This window comes from Artemia sp. Qi Xiang Cuo, chromosome 21, assembly GCF_049724085.1.
Source record: "Artemia sp. Qi Xiang Cuo chromosome 21, ASM4972408v1, whole genome shotgun sequence".
Taxonomy (NCBI): domain Eukaryota; kingdom Metazoa; phylum Arthropoda; class Branchiopoda; order Anostraca; family Artemiidae; genus Artemia; species Artemia sp. Qi Xiang Cuo.
Genome location: NC_142814.1, coordinates 25,192,562 through 25,216,729, shown reverse-complemented (window position 1 = coordinate 25,216,729; position 24,168 = coordinate 25,192,562). Strand labels below are relative to the sequence as shown.

Sequence of the window (24,168 nt, the reverse complement as noted above, 5' to 3'; positions counted from 1 at the left end):
TTTCTTTTAAAAACTTTTTTTTTGGAAAAAGTTTTTTTAATTAATTAAATAAAAAAACAAGCTTTTTCAACCGAAAGTAATGAGCAAAATTAAAATTTAAAACGAACTGAAATTATTACGTATATGAGGGAGTTTAGGCTCTTTACGCTAACATTAGGCTCTTTGCGCTAATGTTTTTTAGTATTTTCAAAAGAGCTATTTATTCGAATTAAACTTTTTTTTATTTAATTTAGTAAAGTGCCAATGGCACAGTAGGAGTAGAAAGCTATCTTATAGTCCCGTACGTACACCATATATGGGCATAGAGTCCCTAGGGAAGACACCTGTGATGTCAGTCCCAATCCCACACCAAATATGGGCATGGAATCCCCAGGGAGAATCGGAGCTTGTGTATTATAACGACCACAGAGTTTCACCCTCAAATCCTCTTCTAAAACCTCTTCTAAAATCATCTTTTAAAATGTCTCTAACTGTTTCGCCAAAATAATTCCCTAAAATGTTTAAAACAGTTTCGCCCAAATAACCCCTATATGGAATTTCAGCATGTTCCTTTTTTTTTGGGCATCCCTGTACTTTCACATTTGAAATTACTAAGAAACCCTTTCCCATGCTAATCTCTTCATCTCTAAGATCAAAACATTCGCCCGGAAACAATCAACCTTGACATAATCTGTCAGACGTTAATTAACTTCACCCGGAAACAATTAACCTGGAAAATTGTTTCCAGGTCAAAGTTTGTTATTGATTCACGAAAGGGGAATTAATTTGTTGTTTCTAAGGGGAATTATTGATTTACGAAAGGGGAATTAATTTGTTGTTTCTAAGGGGAATTATTGATTCACGAAAGGGGAATTAATTTGTTGTTTCTAAGGGGAATTATTGATTCACGAAAGGGAAACACGTGATACTGTTTCCTATTCCTGGATCTTAACCTTCGCCCCGAGCGTGCACTTGGCCAAACAATAACAACAAATAAATCGACCTTGGAAGAGGTGTTATTGACCCTGTCCCCTATTCCTGGATCTTAACATTCGACCCTAGCGTGCACTTGGTCAAACAACAACAACAACAACAACATTCCACAGGTGTTCTCTCTGGGGACTCTAGGCCCATATTTGGTGTGGGATTGGGACTGACATCACAGGTGTTCTCCCTAGGGACTTTATGCCCAAACATGGTGTACGTACGGGACTATAAGATAGCTTTCTACTAGTAGGCTTTCTACTTTTACAGTTACGGAAGGGGACAGTAGCCAAACTCTTGTTTCTAGTGATTTTTGTTTGTTTTAAGCTTAATGGCCTTTACTTTTCTGTGATAAATTTCTTTTTCGGAAAGTTTTTTTTAATTAATTCCAGGAAATGGCAGCTCTAGTTTGATGAAATTTCAGCATAAAATTTCTCGACAGAATTTTTGTGTATTTAAAATTCATAGATCAATACTTGCGGGAATTAATGATTCAACAATGCTAGCTTTTTGTGTTCTCTAAGAATGCTTAAAATTGTATATCTTGACGAACGGAAATTCACCTTAGGTTTTATTCGTCGAAACAGAGGGAAAATTCAACTTCAACTTAACTTTCTTAATTTTAGAAAAGAAACTGTCGTTTCTAAGATGAAATTCAGTGTTCTAAGAAAATAAAGGGAATATTTACCAAAGTTTTGTTTTAGGCAGTTACATAAAGTTTAAATCCAGTTATTTGCTGTGGACGTAACCAGTGTAGTTTGAGACCATGACTCCAAATAAGCTAACTATTTTGTATAATGACACTTCTCCTTAAAGGCCTATCAGGATCAATTAAGGGAAAAAATGACAGGAAAATCTTTGAAAGAGACTGCTTTAGAAGTAGTACTGTCAACAATAGATTATCCTCTCCCGTCCATAAGATTTTGTACTATTAAAAAAGCGTCTTTTCAAACAATTTTTGACAAGTCTAGTTGTATATTAAAAGAAAATGAACAATACAGTTTATTTTCCAACGAAAACTAAAAATAAGGACATAATCTTACGTGATACATCATATCTGTCCATCCTTCAAGCGTTATGCACTGAAAAACAGTGAGCATAGCTAGCCCAAAATTGTCAAAATTTGTTATGCCAAAATTAGGTCCTTCCCAATATTCCCGACATTCAAAGCCTACTTCACACTTCATACCACCGTCACCGCATGCATAGGGGTCGTCCATCATCTCACCTGCAAAAATACTTGAAAATGAATTTTATCATGAAATAGTTTGTATTACTTACCATGAAAAAAAAAATATTTTGATACGCATAAGCAATTCAAATGTCAAATTGAGTCATTCAGATACAAAAGTATACTTTTTATATTTTTAGGATTTCAACTTCAAAGAGCTTAATCGATGTTTCTGCGTATATGTTGTAGACATTACTTAAAACTAAAGATAAATACCAAAATATGACAGGGAATGCACAGTAAATGTGCTTAAGCACATTTACTATGCTTAATCACATAAGGGAACCCTTAACTTACAGCTTGCAGCATTAGAAATACTTTAGGGTAGCGAGCGAGGGGCAGAAAATCGGGAAATCCTTCTCATATATGGAATAATTTTTGTACATTTTAAGTTTTGATGTTGCTCCTAACTTTCATTTGAAAAAAATTGCTTTTTAAATTTCATTCCCTAATGTTTTTACAAATAAGGCCTTAAAATTCCCCTCTATTGAACATTCTTCCCCCTAAAAATTTAACATTCCACTCAAGAAAAAACTCTTCTAACATCTTCTAAAACTGAACAGCAAAAACAAATTCATATTCACCTCATCCCTCCCCCAGTCAGACCTTAATTGTGGAAACGAAATTAAATCAACCTGCAAAAATTTAACTTCAATTACGGATCATGTCATAAGATTTCCGAAGATCACTATTTTGTTTACGAAGCATGGTGTTTAGACAACCCATTGAAGCATCATTAATCTAGGTTTCCAGCATGGTTGCCACCTGTAGTGCAAAAGTGCTATTTTAGCACCATTTCATTATGTGTAGCACTGTAGCCTGTTCAGGGTTACTATAATGAGTGCTAAATAGCATGAAAATGCTCCTTTAGCACCATTACTGTAAATATTTTGACCATATCGCCGAAAATCGCTGTGTAGCACGCAAATTTGGGCAATTGTAGCCCTTTAGGAACTGACAGTGGTGGCAATCCAGCTTGCCATTCAATAAAACTGTCGCAAACAGAATATGTAGTTACTTTGACTGTATGCCGTGCTTACAGTAAATTAAATAAAAAAAACAAGTTTTTTAAACTGAAAGTAAGGAGCGACATTAAAACTTAAAACGAACAGAAATTATTCCGTATATGAAGGGGGCTGTCCCCTCCTCAACGCCTCGCTCTTTACGCTAAAGTTTTTTTATTGTTTAGAAAAATAGAGTTGTGAGAAAGTCAAACATTAGCGTAAAGAGCGAGGCGTTGAGGAGGGGACAGCCCCCTTCATATACGGAATAATTTCTGTTCGTTTTAAGTTTTAATGTCGCTCCTTACTTTCAGTTTAAAAAACTTGTTTTTTTTATTTAATTTTTGAACGTTTTTGAATTAATACAGGTTTTGATTTTGGCTCACCGTACATGAATAATTAAAACAGATTTTGCATATTATATTTGGTTAAATGGCTTTCTCGAAACTTGTTTAATTTTATTTACGAACGTTTTTATTAGTAATAAATATACGTAACTTAGAATTAACTTACGTAACGAACTTCCATATTCATAAAATTTTAACACGTATATTAGGGGGTTCGCCCCCTAGTCAATACCCTGCTCTTTAAACTATAGTTCGAATTTTTTTTCCAGTTCTTTAAAAATGACCTCTTAATCACAATCAGTTGATCAGTTCAAAAACTTGTTTTTTTTATTTAATTCCTGATCTTTTTCTTTAATAATGCTGGGAAATCCGGGGCGCCCGTCATAGCCGTGTCCCGTCCCCCCTGCAAACTTCCTTCATGGAAAGATCCTTCCATATAGCCCCCGACCCGCTCCGTCCCCCACCTACCAGAAAAAATCTCCACTGAAAAAGTCTGTATACTTCCCAATAACCAATACTATATGTTAACATTGAGTAAAGTTCATAACTTTCAGCCCTCCCCCTGGGGACTTTGGGGGATCAAGTCATTCTAAAAGACATTTTTATCATATTTTCGACCATGCTGAACAAAATGGCAATCTCAAAATTTTGGTCGGGTGACTTTGGAAAAAAATGAGCGTGGGAGGGGGCCTAGTTGCCCTCCATTTATTTTGGTTACTTAAAAAGGGCACTAGAACTTTTAATTTCCGTTCCAATTAGCCCTCCCACGATATTCTAGGACCACTGGGTCGATACGATCACCCCTGGAAAAAAAAAATAAATAAAAAAAAAAAAATAAACACGCATCCGTGATCTTTCTTCTGGCAAAAAATGCAAAATTCCACATTTTTGTAGATAGGAGCTTGAAACCTCTACAGTAGGGTTCTCTGATACGCTGAATATGATGGTGTGATTTTCATTAAGGTTCTATAGATTTTAGAGGGTCTTTCCCCCTTTTTTCGAAAATCAGCCAAATTTTCTTAGACACGTAACTTTTGATGGGTAAGCTTAAACTTAATGAAACTTATATATTTGAAATCAGAATTAAAATTTGATTCTTTTGATGTATCTATTGGTATCAAAATCCCGTTTTTTAGAGTTTCGGTTACCATTGAGCCGAGTCGCTCCTTACTTACAGTTCGTTACCACGAACTGTTTGATAGTCTTACCCAGGCAGATTGTCTGAGGACCATTGTGGCAACGGATTTTCATTATACCTGTAAAACTGGTTAACCAAGGGGGGAAATTTCCTAAAAAGAGGTGAGCTTATGTATATGCAAAAGATAATTACTGACACGATATCAAATTTTTTGTTAAAAAGCAGCAATTCTAGTTGAAAACAAGAACTTACCTGTGGAATTGCTAAAACAAGTTCGATGAAGTTCCCCAGAAAACAACTCCAGTCCTATGATAGCGTAGATGATTATAACAAACAGTACTAGCAATGCAATGTGAAGCAACGGAATCATTGCCTTTAATATGGAATTAAGTACGATTTGAAGACCTAAAATTAAAAGACTCAATTAAAATGAAGTGGCTTCAATGAATTACCGTGACGAGGAGGGGCTGCAAAATATAATAAGAAAGAATAGAAGATATAAAAAGGACACTATCTGGAAGATGAACTGTTTAGAAAACTATCAGTTTTAATTTCGATATTGCAGCTGAAAGTCCCCAAGAGCACTATTCAGGTACATACAGAAGCCTTTATTTAATATTTATTTTCCAAAAGGGGAAGAGGGGATATACACATTGGAAAAAAAATAAATAGTCTAATTATAAGGAATAAAATACAACAAAATATACGAACAAAGTTGTCATATTCTTGTTATCCCTGGAGGGAACGGTCCCAAGGAATTTTTACGGTCCCAATAATTCCAAGAGTCGAAAAGAATTACTTCTTTATGTGATGCAGATATATTTCTAGTCTTATCCTTAAGAAAATAATATAGTCCTAGAATTAAAGAGCTGACGTAAATTAAAAAAATAAGAAAGCGCGACATTTATAGACCTATTCAGACATTTACGGAGAAGTGTAAGCAACAGAGAAAGACTTTCTACATCATTATTATCTCTATTTATTAGAGTTATCATCAGTGGATTTGGAAGAAGACCGATGAAGTTCATTAAGCATTAAGGTATCCACGTTAATGCTGTTCTACAGACTATCTTACTGAATTTCAGCCATATCTGTTTCTATCGAAACCAAATGACAATCATCATATTTCCATCGAGAGTAGGCTAAATAGTAGCTATAATAAAGTATATCTGAGGGTAAAAAGTGTATTAAGAAAGGATAGCTTGAACAAATTGCAAAAATGATGTTGGCACCGATCGAAGCACGAATGTGACGTTGAATAACATATTAAAAGCTGATATTCCAAGCTCCCTCTCCTCCCTGTAAATATAGTTTTTGTTTTTTTTTTTTTTTTTTAGTGACTTTTAATTATCCAACAATGCTTTATGACCCTAGATTTAGTTGAATTCTTACAAGGGAAACATGCCCATGGCAGTGGCGGATTCAGGGGAGGGGTGTTGGGGGCGCACACCCCCCTAACGTAGTCTAAAGTAGTGTAATTTACTTAATTAACGCAATTTTGCGTTAAACAAACTTGCTCCTAACGCAAGTTTATCGGATCAACTTATTTTGCGCCCCCCCTGGATTCACCCTTGGCCCATGGGCATTGCAAGCGCTCATTGTGCAAAAAAATTCATTGGTATCAGAAAAAGAAATTGGAATCAAAATAGGAATCAGGAAGCAAAGTGAGAATAAAATGATTCTTCACAATTCTCCTTGTACGCGTCCGCCACCATAATACTCTTCTCTTGCTCAGAGTCTGCAGCATGAAACGTCTCCCTTTTTTTTCGTAAATGGAACCAACAAGTTTGTGATGCGATTTTCAATATTATTTTAGTAAAATATTAATTAAATCTACTACCGTACTATGTTTAAGCCCCAAAACGAAAAAAGAGATGCATAAGAAAATCTGAACCAAAAACTAGAAGGCATTCATAAAGGCCCTAAAATAGCAAACTCCGAAGGCTCCAGAGACAACCTGCTCTCCTGCTTGGATCTATAGAATAATAAACTAAAATACAAACACGGTAGGTTTGACAGGTTAACAGTTGTAGCAAACGTCAGTATGTATAGGCTTATAACGGCTAAATAGCAGCAAAACTTAAAAATTTCAATACGTTGGAAAAAAAGAAAGACAAAAAAGGAAAGAGGTATATAACGTTTGGAATTACTCCCGAAACCTCTTTTGTAACATCAGCAGAAGAAGAAACAACAGAATGTAGCGTGCGTCATTTATCAGATGAGATGGTTTGATCTATTGGTATCAATGTAGTTTTGAATCTCAAAAATATAGTTTTTCCACAAAAAGGTAAAGAGCGAACCTACAATTTAGCCAGACCAAAAAATAGTTTATAGAGACGCCAAACAAAAAACGATCTTAAGTTACTGTGAATCAGTGGCGCCAATTTGCGGGGGAGGGGAGGAGGAGGCTTGGATGAATATTTCCCTATTTCCTCCCTTAGATTTTGAAACATACCTTGTTTGGAGTATTTCCATTGATAAATGTTTTTTTTTGTATTTTCATAAAAAATTAAAAACAACAAATTTTCCTCTCACCAAGATATTGGAAAATACATTTTGTTACCCTCCCCCCCCCCCTAAATTTTCATAAATGGATATCACTGCTATGAATGAAGATCAGGAGTCTAAAAATAAACCGAAATCAGAATGGCAATTAATTCAGACAAACGAACAAAAATTACTAAGACCAAAAGCTTTTGAACTAAAAAAAAAAAAAAAAATGCCTCAAAGAGAGCCAATTTGGAATGTATTCTTAGAGAGCCAATCGATTTAAAACTATCGTAAAACTATATATTAATATAGTATTATAGTTATTAATATGGTAAATATACAATATTATATAGTTATATTATACTATATTAAAATAGTTAGTAATATTAATATAACTAACTATATTAATATAGTTAGCCCCAATCCAAGTTCCATAGGAATTAATATCACACTTTAAAATTTTCGTTTCTAAGGAGTCACGTAGTCAAGACAAGATAGATGGTTAATATAGATAATTATTTTAAAGCTCTATTTAACTAAGTTGACTCACTTGATGTTTCATAAAATTATGTACGGTGATGTATACTTGTGCATAAGCTATTTTGACGTTGGGGTGGTAAACCATTCCGTCGGTGGGGGTACCAGATAGCTCAAAGAATACATTCTAATACCCGAATGGTCTAATTCTCCTTGAGCCTTCTGGTAAATCCAGAAAAAGGTCTGGGGAGAAATTAAATTAAACTCTGGTCTCCTTCCAATTGAACTGCTCTTAAATATCTGCAATTGTGAAAAAAAAATATACTTAAACTGATGGCTCTGAAGAATATTGGGTAACTGAAATTCAACCCTATTTATATCACAAGGTACAAACTGCCTTTGCGGCAATGCCGGTGTATTACGCAAAAGACTTTCAAAAATCAAAAGAAGCAATTTTTGAGCTATTAAAATCGTCTCTGGAACACCTTTGTCTGAAATTCAGAAATGAAACGAAGATAATTTCGGAGTCTTGGAAAGAGTTCCAATACAAACAAAAGGATTGACGCCATAAATGGCTAGAAGCAGATGAACATACCAAGATGAAAACGTAAAAAAACTGCAATAAAAAGGAAGGAAATTGTAGGAAAAATAGTAATGGAACAAATTCTTGAAAATATCACAGGCGATTTAAGAATATTTTTAAAGAAAAACAACCGGAGACACGCGAAGAAGTGGGAAAGAAGGCAGATTAATATCTTGAGATTAGAAAGATGCATCAAATGCAGCAAGAAGAGCTTGGAGGTAATAGAAGGGGTTTATACCATTCCACAAAGAAGAAAATAGATTCCAACAAAACAAATGAAAGCTACTTGCTGTACAGTTCCCCAGGGCGTTTGACAAGAGATTATCCCAATAGAGATGATCGGGAAACCCATACAACAAAAGGTCGGGCTAGTGCCCATAATAAAGGAGAAGCTGATGTCTTTGCGGAATCATAAGAAATTCACAGAAACTTTAATGAATAGTTAGTAGAAACGGCCATTGAATGTTCAATTTCCATTTAGAGACGATACGTTAGTTCCTCAGCTAAAGTAAAAAAAATTAAGAGAGAGAAAACAGCTGCGAAAACGAAATACAGTTTAAAATTCAGTCTGAAATAGCAGACACTAGAGTCCAATTCCCATTTGACAATAATTTGTTTATTTTGACAGAAACATTGAGACAAAGTAGAAGAGAGAAGAAAAATGTAAAAAACAGACAATTTGAAAATTCAGCTTGTGCTGGCAGGTAGTATATTTCATGTGAATTACATTTGTTAGCTCAAAAAACTTGGAAAAACAAATCAGATTAAGAAGAAGCAGAAGGTCCTCACCCTATTAACAGAAAAAAGAAATAATTACGAGGTAAAATGGAAAGGACTATAACGGGTTTTGGAAAATTTGGGTAGTAATAAATATGGGATGGATTGGGAGAGCCTGGGAGGGGGTTTGAGGTCTGTCCTATGAAATTTCTGAGGCAGTTGGTCCTACTTTGTGGGAGAGGGGGTCCCTTAAGAAGGCTAAACATTGCTATCGGATCCCTCGACCAACGAATTTTTGGCCAGTTGTGCTTAATGCTGAGGCCTGATTTCAGATGAATCTTCATTTTTCTCCCATATACATATGTATACTTATAAAATAATTTTATTTGCGCTTAGATTCTCTCGTAGAGATTAGCCTACTTTCATTGGCACTCGTTCAATGAAAATGTATTATTTTTGCAAGAGAAAACATGGCCCGTCGCAGATAAACCAAAGGGACCACGGTCGTGTGGTACTCACATTAGTGCCAGCGTTGGAGGTCTGTTGTTTTCAATTACTTTACCAAGGAATAGCCTTTTGAAACTATGGTCCCCGGGAAATACTCTTTCTCATTACTATTGGGTTGCTTTATACCGCTGACACGACTTATTGGGGTGTAAAGTACGGGAGTCACCACTTATTGGTGCAAAAATGGCGCAAAAAGGTTGCTATGCCACTTACTCGAGGGGGAGAACCCCTTGTTGGCCCAAATGTTAGTAGGATTCCCTCTCTTACCCCAACAGTATCGTATCTATTGGGTATATGAGTTCCCAATTTGCAATATACCCTGCCTTCTTTGAGAACCAGAGAATTGTATTTTCCATAATTTTCTTACAAAAAACTAGAGTTTACGGTCAAAAACCCTTATTAACTCAGATTTTACATAAATAGTTTATTTTTCGATCTAAAAATGGACTTAAGTTTCACATTTGAAAGCTACGATCACAATGAATGATACTTGTTATCAGAAAAAAATGTCAATTGCCAAAAAAAAAAAAATCAAAAAAAAAATGGGGGGAGGGAGCCAAAAAGTTGGAGGGAGGGAGCACCCTTCAAGTTTGGGGATAGGGGATCTTTGGGGGGTTTAGGTCTCTGCTGGTTAGGGTCGGTGGTGCTTATGATCCTCGATGGTTCGTACTCACATACACCTTACTACTTGATTTTGCTGGGAGTTCTAAAATTTGCTCTGAAAGTCATTATTAAAATTATGTTCTTTTCCTCTGATTGTCCATTGGCGACCGCTTTACAACACACTTAAACGCTAGAAACTATTTTAAAATTGCGAACAAGTTCAAACGCTACCAGATCATTATGTGGCATATATCAAGGAAGAAAAACAATCCATAATAAAAATACACTTTTTCCCATCTAAACTTCTCTTAGCATCAAATTTTTAGTATACTATAACGTTAAACTCTATTTTAAATTGACAACACTGTTCAAACACCACTTGTGTCTTATAAAGAACACATCGAAGAAGTAAAGCTAGGTCAAGTCATAAGACCATTTTATCATCGTTAACCATTTCCATAGATTGATATTGTTCCAAATTTATAATGAAAACGCTATGAGTTAACAACCCCGAGGGGTTACCTTAACTGATAATCACCAATTCGCAAATGCTATACCCTTTTATCTCCACCTTCATACTATTCAATTCTCAAATGCTATCTAGCTCTTTTTTTCCCTATTATTCAATTAATATCGTTAGTATATTCAAATTCGCAAATGCTAAACCCTTTCTTTTTTTCTCCACCTTAATACGATCCAATTCCCAAATGCTATCTAGCTCTGTTTTTTCCCTAATATTCAATTAATATCCTTCGTATAGTTCAATTCGCAAATGCTAAACCCTTTTTTTTATCCACCTTCATACGATCCAATTCGCAAATGCTATCTAGCTCTGTTTTTTTCCTATTATTCAATTAATATCCTTCGTATAGTCCAATTCGCAAATTCTAAACCCCTTTTTTTCTCCTCCTTCATGTGATCCGAATCACAGATACTATCTGTCGACACAATCCTAACAAACTAATCTTTACTAAAGGCACTTGTCCAAATACATCATAAGCCACTCTTGATAGCACATACTTCAAAGATATCGAACAGTGGATAATGCATGGGTGATAGACAGCTTTTACTACAAAACCATTCCTAAATACGCAATTTGACATTTTCTAGTTTTCGATTTAAAAAAACAAAACAATTATACTCTCAAAACGAGTTTGACCACTTTATAGGTTTGCCAGATTTTTGAAATGTGCACGTGAAACTATAGTGCATATTCTTGTACTCGTCAAACCCTTGCACTGTATATTCTTGTAGTCGTCAAACCTTTGCACTGTATATTCTTGTGCAACCATGTGTACTTTCATGTATCCCTGAAATCAGCACCTAGGTTACTACTCGAACCCTCTTTTGAGTTGATCAAACCAGTCTCAGTTTCCTTCTGAATTTTCTTCGATCCAACCCAAAATTCAATACCTTTTAATTTTTTCGTAAATAGTTGACTACAAGTCGATTCTATTGCAGGATTGTCTGTTGTTTTTCATGATTTGTCATGGGCCTTCTCCTCGCTCCTAAGTTTTTTCGCCTTATTGTAATTTCGTAATTTTCCCAGTGGGTCTTGGATCTCTTTGTCCCCCCCTATTATTTCTGTTATCAAGGCACAGCCCATCCAACATATTTTTAATTTCTGCCACTGCAGGTTGAATCCCTAAATTTTGTCTCTTTTTACCATTTATTTGTTCTATTTCACTTTTCTCAGTTTTCTCCATCGCGCAAAACAAATCATCATTAAATTTAAATTGGACTCTAGTGTCCACCATCTTTGACCGCATTTCTTTATTGTAGTTCCGTCTTGTATCTTTTTTCTCTCTTTTAGTCTTCTTTACTTTTACCGCGGAAACAAATATTTCGTCATCAAATGGGAGCTGAACTTCGACCTTTGGTTTTTCATATTGTACTAAAATTTCCCGAACTTTGCGAGGAAAAGCACGTACAATAAATTTCGTCTCATTTTTCTTTGGTACAATCAGTGTTTCATTCTTGCCCGTACTTGTTAGCGTCTCATATTTATTAAAAGTGTTTTCAAGTTTTCTATTTTCTGGAAATTTTCCCGAAAAATCATTCTCGCGCGTTTTATTTTCAATATTTTGTGGTCTTTTTACTTCCACATCCCATTTTTGTGGATTATCAACTTTTTGAACACGCGTATCAAGTATTTCGTTTTTTCGACAGGGTGGCACAGCCTCCCCATTTGTTTTATGGGCCTGTCCACCTCCCCGCGTAGTTAACGGAGTATTATATTTTCTCGTAAAAGTGTTTAATATTTGGTGATTTTCATTTTCTCGCAATTGATCCTTAGACAAATAATTATGGCTATCCGACGGCCTATAAGTAATTTGTAATAAAACGTCACTTTGCGAATTTCCGCAACGAGTTTTCCTTTGTCTGTCAATTTTTTTTGTAATATTCTGGTAATATTTTGTATTGGCCTCCCTAAGGGAGGCCAATACAAAATAATACTAAAATATTACTTTCTTCCTTTCTTTCTCTTTTATCTTTCTCTGTTTGTTTCCTATCTTCCTCCTCTTTTTGCTCTCAGGCTTTTCTTTCAGCCTCCGTACGTTCTTGTCTTTCCTCCTCTAGTTTCTCTTCTACTATTTTATGTAAAGTAGAGGTGTATACTTTTCGCGGTCTAGAATTTTTCTTAATTAATAGAAGAGCCCAGCCAATAATTTCCATCTGAAATTTGTTAACCCTCTTATTTAACTCTTCGTAGGGGTGAAAATTTTCTCTAAGTGCTGTTTTGTACGCCTCGTAAGCAATGTACGCCTCATAAAAAACCCTATCCAATTCCTTATATAGATCCTCAATAATCTGTTGACGTTTAAGAACAATCTTTTTATCCTCCATCCCTTCTCTTAAAATGTCAATATGACTCTGAATCATTTCAACAATTGCCGACCGTTCTTTTTCGTTTTCCTTAACAATTTCTTCATATATATGTAAGTGTTTTTTATCGGCCTCCGTAAGGATTTTGAAAGCAATATCTTCTGAATTGCTAGCTCCGTTGAATTTTGCTACTCTTAACCAAAGCTCCGTATTGCTATGATTAATGTCTTTAGACAAGATTTTTTTGTAGAAACTCTTGGTTGCTAAATATCTTTGAACGACAATTTAATCTAGAGCTAGCCTTTTTAAGGTTAGTTGGTCTCCATACATCTGGAAACCAGAAATTTTTTGGTTGATCTCTCTCAAAAGCCTCCAACTGGGCCTTTTCTGCTTCATTTCTACGTTTCTTTTTTTCCCTGTGTCTTTCTTTATAGACTACTTTATCTTTGCTGTCCTCTTTTCTGATCTTTTTGATTTTATCTTCCTGACCCTACATTTTTTCCACTTTCGAAGCTTTCTATCAAGGACGTTGACATTTTCCTGTCTTTAATTTCTACTACTTCTGTTGGCTTCACTCGCCCTTCTCGGTCTTGAGATAATTTGATTTCTGTCCGACATTATTTAAAAATTCCATCTGTCCTTATTTCTTCTAATTTCATTGTCTGAATCTGTTCGTTCTTTATGCGTATTTTCTCTTGCCCGCAACTCCCCTTCATTTGGCACAGCCTCTGAGGGGTGAGTTTGTCTTGTTTTTTTCACATATTATTTCTTCCTTCTTTATTTCGTAGCCCCTCATTTTAAAGCGTATACTCCTTTCCGGTTATATTATCTCTTAATTAATTGGTCAATCATGGTAAGCTCAAAAACTACCACGCGAAAATTATGGTACGCAATTAATATTATCAATTATTAGCTCCGTGTAATAATATTCAATAAATTTTCCAATAACCGGAATATCTAGACTTCATTAGTGATTAATGACTTCTGCAAAACTGCAACAAGCAGTTTTACGCGAGTGAAATATATCTCCGAAAAACGAGTTAACAGGGGTTGGACGAGAATATAAACTGAAAAACCGCGCGAAAATTTCACTAGTGAATTAGCTGGACTAAACTCAAACAGGGGAACTACCCTGTGAAACAAATCACGTATCCTCCCTGGATACTCGTATTCCAAATGTAATCTCCTCCTGGGCAGATTACTCAATAGGACAGGTGCCTCCCACCTTCCTTGTCCTATGTGCGCACAACTGAAAAATTCTCCTAATTTGCCGTCCTCAATACTCTTATAACCTTCGTCACTGAAGATTATATCTAAGTCCGCCAATTCATTCAAATAATAACCCAACTTTCAACGTTTTCTTATCTGTCCTTAAACCTTGTAATACTTTTAAATACGGAGATTCCCCCACTGTAAACTAAACTCATTAATTTCACGTTATTATTTTTTATAATTGTCTAACAAGACACACAACCTATTATAGACCTTCATAATTCTATTAACTGATTGCGTATTTTTGTCTTTTTATATGTTACCACAATAAGCTACTTTCCAGACCAAATTAACCCGTCTCTTCGAAAACGCAAAATTCTTTTGCTATCAGTGCTGTTGATAGCTCCTTTTCTTGCTGCCACCACTTATTGGGTTGATTTATACCACTGATACGACTTATGGGGTGTAAAGTACGGGGGTCACCACTTATTGGTACAAAAATGGCGCAAACAGGTTGCTATGCCACTTACTCGAGGGGGAGCACCCCTTGTCGGCCCAAATAATAGTGGGATTCCCGCTCTTACCCCAACGGTATCGTAAGTATCGGGTATATGAGTGCCCAATTCGCAATATACCCTGCCTTAGGGTACTCTAGCGTGATGGAACGGTCCCAGGGGCCACTTTTAAGGCCAAGGGTTAACGGTAATATTCCTAACTATCTTTTTAGACTCGACCTAGGCTATAAAGTCAAAGATTATATAGTATAAGAAATCTTACTGTAATCAAGAAACGCTACAAAAAGGAACTGAACTAAAAAAGAAACAATTTTCCCCAGCCCGCTCAGCCAGCCGCGTGTCTACGACGGGGTGATGGGGTGGTAATGAATTTTTCCAGCCAATCCGAGGGCTTACTAAATTACTGGTCAAACACAGCTAACTGTGCACTTAACCTCGCGGTCTATGTAACCAACTACGCAATTAGGAGGACAGAAAATGGCGCCACCAAAATTAAAGGAAAATTCATAATTATTACTAGGGGAAGGAAAATAATTAAGGGGCCAAAAGAAAAGAATCTGGGAAGGAAATTTATCTGAACAAACTGGGACCAAGGGTTCCAACCATTACCATTTAGTACCTATCCCCCCAAACCTTTACCCTATGGCCCTATATCTAATGTTTACCCTCAGCTGACATCAAAAATTTTTCCTCGTTCGACTTTCCAATGGGATGGGGCTTTAAAATTATTACTCCATGTTTTCATGGGATTTGTACCCCATTACTATGCTCTAATCATTTCGACGACAATTCATGTCTTTTACCGCGAGTAATTTAAACGATACCATTTGGCAAGTTTTGTTTTAATTCAGATCGGTGTGTTTAAACCGTTGGAGGTTAACAGATTAGTTGAGCCCATCCCTCGTGACTCCTGGTATCGTCCCATTTACCAGTCTCATACACCATATACCATTCTTCATTTCTTTCAAATGTAAATTTGAGAGGTTATACGAGAGAGGTTTTCTCCTCTGTGAAACCTAAGCCCTTTTTCTTTAAGCTCAACTTTTATCACATTTGTTCCATATTTAGGACCAAGACTTCCCGTTTAAAAGTAAAGTTTTCGAAATAAAATGGGTCTGTTAGCCACGGCTGTGGCTGTGGCCCACTTGCCCCCTTAATCAAAGATATTCCTCCAAATAAATATAAGCAAAGAGGCCCTTTGCTCTGCATATTGATCCAGAGAGTCTCTTACGGGAAGTTTGAAAATCTGGGCTTAAAAATATACTTTGTATGGTCTTTGGGGCCCCCCCCCTTGTAAGAAATTTCAAGAGCCATTTCCATAATAGCTAGTATACAACTGTTCATTTTGTATATGTGTTATTAATTTGACTAAGGAAACCGTTCAATTTATATGGATTACATAGTACAGCGTATGAAAGTGGGAGGCTATAAAGTTAACTTTTCCATAACCCTCAGCCGGGTAACCATCTCAACTCTTTTTAGCTTTGGCCCTATGTGGCGCAAAATTGTAGTTTTGAGACACAAAATTGCGGAAATTATCTCACTGCTGTAGGATGCTCGCTTGTGTTGCTTAAAAGCCCACTAGAACATTGAATTTCCATTTTAATAAGCTCTGTTTCGATATTCTGTGACCAAAGGCTAGATGCAATCACAATTTGAGTAAAATAAATAATGATAAATAAACGGGTGTCTCTAATAATTCTTCTCTAGAAATTCAGAAAATTTCATTCTTTTTTCGAGAAAGAAACTTTAAAACCTCTATTCTAGAGTCACTGGACGTGCTAAATCTCGTTGCGTAAGCCCGCATCCTTTCTGGGGAATTTTTTCTTTTACACTAAAATAATGCACATGATCTTATGCTGGTACATTTGGATGGATAAATTTAAGATTAATATGATATTTGGAATTAGCCAAATAACTAGATTGTTTCGATGCATACAATTTTTTTATCGAGATTGTTAAACTCGGGCATTGTTATAAAATCAATGGTCCAAAGTTTCAGTTTCTACACTGACAAAAATTTTCTTTCCTTATTATCCAGTACTATGAAGGGTTGGACAATTCTGGTAGCTTGGGAGGTCTGTAGAATTAGACGGTTTGTAACGATCCTCTTAGCGGATCTGAAATCAGAGGTGAAACTACGTTCTAAGTCTGAAGAACAGTTTAGAAGATTACAACAAAAGAATGTATCTTCAGCCTCTGGCTCATAATTGAGGATAGTATGCACCTCCTCTGGCATCATATTAGTGCACGGAGAGAATTGGATGTACATAGTTGTCTAGAGGCATGCTAGAGAATGCCAATATGCTTTGTGGCTTTAGGTTTACTTGAGTTTAAAAATTATATTTTTACAATCACGAAAACAAAAAATCAATAGACTTGTGCAAAGGTCAACAAGAAGAAAAAAAGGCTTACGTTGTATGTTGCTGTTCTAGACAATCCCCAGATTTGCTGATAAAGCATATTCTGGCTAGATCAAAGCCACCAAAAGGACGCAGTATGATTGAGATCTGGCAGATGTATGATGTATTTTTCAGCTGCTGCAAGTAGCACACAAGGAACAAGAGGACAGCATAAAGAAGCTAGTGTCCGGATTTCGTTGTGACATGAGCGTGGCTGTTAAATTGCAGTCTCTTTTATTGTGCTTCTTACATGAAAACCATTGATTCTAGTGAAACTACGGGTCCTAAGGTCAGTGTTAGACATAGACATAGACATATTTTATTAAACTTACTCTTCTTAGCGCTAAAAGCACTAATACCGAGGGTTTTTACAAATACGAGAAAGTTAAATAACATATACGACAACAAAAAATTAATAAAACCATATTACTTTTCTTAGGATTTGTTAACCATGTCTGTAAAAAAGGGGACAAAGGAATGCTGGTAGCAAGTCGTACGGCATGTCACTGGGTTTAGCTTGTATTGCCTCCGGATACAGAACGTAACGGGGGCTAGCGGGGGCAGGATCGTCCCTTGTTTGCTGCTATGGAGCAGGAAATGGCCAAACTGGCAAATAAGTCTCTGACGGCATTTAAAAAGTGACTCGAGGCCAAGAACCTTAAGCGTATTGTCATAAGTAGTGAAGGCCTGGCCCAGCGTAATCTTACAACCACGTATTTGGATAGCTTCGCTATCTTGACACACCCCAGCACTCAACTGTACACTAGGGCCCCACACTGGGCACGCATATTCAATGATGGGTAGGATGTAAGTCTTGAAGGCAAGATTCAAGGAATCCACACTGAACCCGAACCGCTTCATGGTGACCAGTGACTGCAGCGCTGCATACCCTTTTCGCACAAAGTCACTTAGGTGGTTGTTGAACTTACAGTCAACGGAGAAAATTACTCCCAGAATTTTCTCACTGCCAACTGTTTTAAACAAGGTAGGGGGCTCCTGAAAGTCCGATTTAAGAGGGTTGAAACGCAACACCTTGCACTTCTGCTCATTGAGGGTAAGGCTAGCTCCCTCGCATTCATTCTGAAAAACCGTGGGTAGACTAGGATCAAAAAGGGGGATCGTTGATTGGCCTTCTAGTAGGTATCTGAGTAAGAATGACAGATCCTTAACGAATTTATATCTGTCCTTGAAAGTAAGCAGGATGAAGTTAATCACAGCGAGGAAAATAATTCCGGCTAGCTTAGTGTCCTGAGGGGCACCGCAAGTGATTGGGAGAAATGCAGAATTTGAATCGTCTTCGCTAAGAGCGAAAACGCCCTGCTCCCGCTGGGAAAGAAAATTAGCGACTAGACGCAGCAAGTCACTTTTGGCGCCCATTTCACTTAGGTTATTGAGGCGATAATGTGTTTGATGAGATCGAAGGCTTTTCTGTAATCAGCGAGGGTCAAGTCTACGAAGCTTTTCCCTTTCTCGAGCCACGATAGAATGTTGTCATACAGACGCACTAAGTACACTCACGTGTTGGAGTCGCTGAGGCATCCGTACTGGAAATGGTCTATATTTGGTTCTATATCACTCATCAGCAGTCTTGCGACGAAGGTCTCTGTTACCTTGGCCTTGCAGGGAGTCAGCGAGATAGGCCTTAAGTCATCGCATGATTTTGGCGGGGATTTCTTAGGGATCACTTTAATGTAGGACCTTTTCCAGGGGTTGGGAAATTTGCCGAGTGTTATGCAAAGGTTGATGATACTATCGAGAGGGGTAGCAAGGAAGGGCTCAATTTCACGAAGAAGAAGCACTGGGATTTCTCCAGGATATGAGGAGCTACCAGGTTTGAACTTCAGTAGTTCTGTGCACACTTGATGGGGCTCAACTGAAGGCCGTTGTTCACACGGTGCACTAGTGTCAAGGACTGCAGCTAGTTCCTCTTGTGAGAAACTCGGGTAAGTGGTGCAAATACCAGCAAACAAAACCATTAGCCTCAGTAGCTGTTACATAAGTGTCGTCCTCATTCAGGATTTTTAAGTGAGGATCACAGGTTTCGCCTGTTAACCTTTTCACTGACTCATGCCATTTTTTGCTGTTACTGAATAGGGTAGGATCAACATGGTTAGATGCGTAAGTTCTTCTGGCTGTGCGACAAAGAACAACGACTTTGTTGCGCAATCGAGCATCATGCGACTAGCCCCGCTGTTTGATAAGGGCTTTAATCTCAGGTGTGATCCACGGTCGGTCATTATAAGATCTATAGACTGTTTTTGTTGGAAATTGCTCCTTGTATTTTTTGTACAAGACGGAGTTGACAAGCTGAGTCTTCTTGTCAAGATTCTGCTCATTTATGATTTCTGAGAAATCATGTTGGCAGACCCAGCGTCCGAAAGAACAAATATTTGACTCAGTGGTGGGACGCACGACAAACTGTGTTTGCTTCGGTCTTTTTATCGGAGGTTTTGCTTTCCAAAGAACAGTAAAGTGATCAGATTCTCCTAGTGCACTCAAACAGACCGGGTCGGTGTCAAACTCATCAGAATTAGTTACGATCAGGTCCAATGTTCCACCGGCTATATGGGTTGGAGATTTTACAACTTGCTTAAGTCCGAGGCTGTGAGCCAAGTACTGTTTGTTAGTTTGGTTAAAATCGCCACACACGACGCACCCGAGAACTGAATTTGGTGCGGCAATAGTCTACTCCTTTCTGGAGGTGCAAAATCAGTTCTTTACGATTTCTTTACGGTAGTGACTTGGGCTTTGTGTAAATCCATAGAGACTTATGTTCTGAATCTTGTAGATTGTCCAAGAGCCGATGATGAGATCTCTGCTATGGAAACATTAGTGGCGGATCCCGAGGGCGTGGAGAGGGGGCGTGCACCCCCCTAGCGTAGTCTAAAGTAGTGTAATTTAATTTATTAACTCAAGTTTGCTTTAATTAAATTTGCTCCAAACGCAAGTTTTTCAGACCAACCTATTTTTAGCCCGCCCCTAATTTTTTTTTATCGGATCAACCTATTTTGCGTCCCACCCCCTAAAATAATCATGAATCCGCCACTAAGGAACATCTTAGACAAAATATAGTGTTGATTCCAGCATCTTGTTTAGATTGCAGAAAAATAGGAAACACGATCCAAGAATTCATGACTCCAACTGGTTTCATCCAACTGGTTATCTCTGTTTCATCCAATTGGTTATCTGCTTCAACCAGTTAGACCTCCTTGAAGGACGAAATGTAGGAAATCCCGCACCAGCTATGTCATCGATGGTGGATTCCTTTCCCAGCGCGTGTCTTGGGAGAATAATATAACCGTTATTTGTACAATTATTACGTTGGCTAAAAAACAATACAACAATCAACTCACTGCCAAAGAAAGGTGGTAAAAGCTATCCTCCCATCATAATAATAATAATAATAATAATAATGTAATGCAAAAGCGTAGGCCAGAGCCTCTTACAAAATCATCTTTGCAGGACATAGTTTTTGATAAGATGAAACAATACTCGTAGACTAGGTTGTCCTTTTCCTTTGATTTTCCGAGCAAATTATAGTCAATGCAAACACTACAGTCAATGCAGACGTATTTTTTTTCATTTAATGTAATAAAATTTATTTAGCCTGTTATAGTATTTTCCTACACATGTTTTCTTAGATTATGGCATAGCCCCGGAATGCAATGCATTGGAAGGATGGCTGCCTCTTTCAACTTATTGTCAAGTCTTACTTTTGAGAACGATGCTCAAACTTTTGGAAAACACGGAATGCCAAATGTACAACACTACCATAAAAGGAAGGAGCTTGACTATATCTGTAGAAGCATGAAATAAATTTCAAGCAAATACATGCCGGTCTGATATATCGCAACACGGGTTTGCAGAAAAGGTGAAAAAGGATTGCGAAAAAGCTCCTTTAAAATTTACAATTAACCTATATGCATAATCAGGCGTTGCGCAGCTTTCCTTGTCTGAGCGTTGACTTCCCAGTCTAAAGACGAAAGAATCTAAATTGCTGGGTACTGTGTGTATTATTAATACTAGCGAAATTTTTGTTGAAAGCTTCAGAGCGCTCGGGTCCACTGACAATAACTCCCAAATCAGTTTTTAACGGATTAGGTACACTAGGTAGTTTTTAAGGTTTCGATATTACCTCACGAATGACCAACCAAATTTTATTTAGCTTACCCCTATGTTCATCAATTTACGTGGGCTAAGTCAGCTGCATTATTTCTTTTTTAAGCTGTCGAGTACAGGCTAGGTTTACGCTTAACTGAAGCGACAAATTCTCTCATTAGGCATTTCCACTTTTGTTTCTCTGGGTGACCAAAACTCATGAAAAGATTTTCAATCAGTTGGCAGAAGATATTGATAGGAAATGGGGGGGGGAGCAGATTAATAAACAAGGCACAAGAAGTCGAGCGGGGCAGTTCCTCTTCTTATGACTCCTATAACCAAAATATTGTTATAAGGTAAAATTGGAGTAGGTTAACCCTAAAAACGCTCTTTAATAGCAAATCAGGAGAAAGTCAAGATGCCTTATTTCTATCTTGAACTATTTTCTTTTCTAAAGATTTTTCATATCTCTTTCTGCTTACATTTGCTGAATGCAATATAGCATTTGGGCTTTAATATACCGTATAAAGTCCCTGTTTTCCTCTTACACTATCTTTTATATTCTGTATTGTCGGAGCTTCCCAAATCCTGTCTTATGGGAAGGGAAGAGGAACAACTTTTGAGAAGTTGCTACGACCCACGCTCTTCTTTAGTGGTAACCCTGCAAGTGACGAAAACCTTTCTATTTTTCAATTTGTTTTCGCTACCGCCTATGCCTGCAAGGGGAATCTGTTTGTATAATCACCTCATTCTGTCAGAATGAAGTCGATAAGTTATGAAGCATGTCGGTTACAGAGCATTCTCACAAAGTAAAAGTAACTGGAGGATGTTTGTAATGAAAAGACTATTATAGCAGTCGGCAACGAGCGTTCTGGACAAAGCGCAACACTTTTTATCCCTTTTTCAATGACAATTTGTCAATGACACTTTCAATGAAATGATGTATGCTACGTCTTGCAGTACACGTTTCCTATAGTGACTGTGTATCAGCAAATTAATTTTGCTTCCAACTGTGCAATTGGAAGCAAAAGGAATTGAGTGTTCCTGGTGTATATGGTTTGTGTTTTTAAGTTACTTAGTCCTTTCCTGTACAGCATTCTCGACTATCAGATTTGTCTGAGATTTTTAGACCTTCTGACGGGTTTTAGCAATGTTGGTAGAAGATTTCTGGGAATATCACCACAAACTGATATTGGTAGTAACACCAGTTACAATCCAATTTAAACAGAAAGAGAATACTTTTGGTTAGTAAGCTACTCACTAGGCACTCCAGACACAAGTCGTAAGGGTCGCAAGACTCTGAAAGCCCTCAGAGCCTTCACATCGAAACCATCTTTCACCAATGCAGACAGGGTTGTGGTTACCATGCTAAAATGGAAGGTAATATTGTTAGTATGATTAACAATTCAATTTATTACAGTACGTGCTACATCCTGAATCTTAATCCGGGGTGAAAATTAAAACATTATGGATTTTTCAAAAGTAATAGATTCGATTTTACTTAAAATATGAAGCTAAAGCACATGATGAGTTATACCAAAATGGTGTCAAGCAGGGTTAAATTGTTTGGCTCAGCACAAATCTAAATATTGATAAATCGAATCTATAAATAACCAATTTTCCTTCTAAAATCAGATAAGAGGAGAAAGGGGGGGGGGAATTTTCAGAAAATCTTCATCCAGAATTTATATAAGAATGTAATCACGGGAAACATATCGATCGAAATACGTAATTCTATCAGAAAATTCGCAATTTCATTTTGTCTGCTGTGAAGAACCATTTAAAAAATTCCAAATTCAATCAAATTTCCGACGACTGTTCACCATAATTCTTTAGACCCCCCTACAAAATAAAACTTCCACTTAGCAACTTTCCGAAATACTTTAGACGTTTTTCAGTATGTCCATTCAAAATCACAAAGCGATGCCAAACGGAAAATTTGGGACTACTGCCAATTATGGTTTTATAATAAAAAACAAAACTTTTCCAAATGAAATGTTTGTTCGGTAGTTTCCTGGAAAATTGTTGCCTCCATCTTCGAAATTGTAAGTTTCTCCACGTTTCTTACGAATTCAACAATTTATTTTTAGTAATACTACTGATCTTTTTTGCTACCAAGAGACGTTACGCCTGGACAATATAGAGACAGTAGTTCCGAAACGAATGATATTTTACAGCAATTTCTTTCAAGAGATTACATTTGCGTATATTTCCTAGTAAATCCCAGGATTCATAGTCATATAAAAACTATTAAAAGTATGCGCTTCCTCAAAACTAGTATACTAGCTTAGTTGGCTTAATGTTTCTTAAGGTTTTTTTCTCTCTTTTTTCCTACCATTTTTTCATTTTTCAAAAATGTTGCACAAATTTACCTTGCAATGAAGAGATTTTTCTTAGATTAGTCTTTTCTCCAATTTAATCTTGTGATCAATCAGGATCGCAAGATCCCCGATTGCGATTAATCAGGAGATCAATTAAAACTTAAGTTTCATCTCGTTTCCTTAACTATTAGCTTTGAAGAAAATAGTTACAGGACTTGAAACGAGCTACAAATATCAAAACACAATTATTTCCGGCACAAAATGCATACAAATCTTTTTTTCAAGGTTATCGAGCAACCAGAACCAAAAAATTTGTTTTTTGAATTGCGAATTTCTTTCCTACAAGCATGACATCACCCGTTGAAAGATTCAGGACAAATCAACTGTAAGCAAATTTCCAAGGGGTTCAAAAGCAATGTACTATATGCAACTTTTCTGTCATTTCGAAATAGTTAGTAAAAAAGTCAAGTTTCAAACTTTTTAAGGTAACCGGGATCACTCGCTACTCACTTGGAACACCAGAAACGAGTCTTAGAGGTCTAAGGACTCGAAAAGCTCTCAGTGCTTTCACGTCAAAACCCTCAATTGCCATCGATGATAAGGCTGTGCTAACCATACTGGAATTAGATACAAGCAAATTATATAAATCAGTTTGACTTAAAGGTCCATTATTAGCCAGTTGCGTAAAATTTTCTTTTCATTTGTAGTGAAGTACTACATATATATATATATATATA

The 24,168-nt window shown here is 36.8% G+C and overlaps 1 protein-coding gene across 8 annotated transcripts in view; it reads right to left on the bottom strand.

Moving 5' to 3' along the window:
* Ca-alpha1D (Ca[2+]-channel protein alpha[[1]] subunit D) overlaps window positions 1-24,168 on the bottom strand; it is a 401,670-nt gene that overhangs the window by 301,682 nt on the left and 75,820 nt on the right. For 6 of the 8 annotated variants that reach the window (XM_089106796.1, XM_089106798.1, XM_089106799.1 and 3 more), the window contains exons 4-6: window positions 22,372-22,478; window positions 4,933-5,085; window positions 2,007-2,191 (exon numbers count right to left, since the gene is read on the bottom strand). In XM_089106796.1, coding sequence (XP_088962922.1) covers window positions 2,007-2,191; window positions 4,933-5,085; window positions 22,372-22,478 — 445 coding nt within the window. Of the gene's footprint in view, window positions 1-2,006; window positions 2,192-4,932; window positions 5,086-22,371; window positions 22,479-23,941; window positions 24,049-24,168 lie in introns of all 8 variants that reach the window. The other 2 variants (XM_089106801.1, XM_089106795.1) reach the window with 1 other exon arrangement.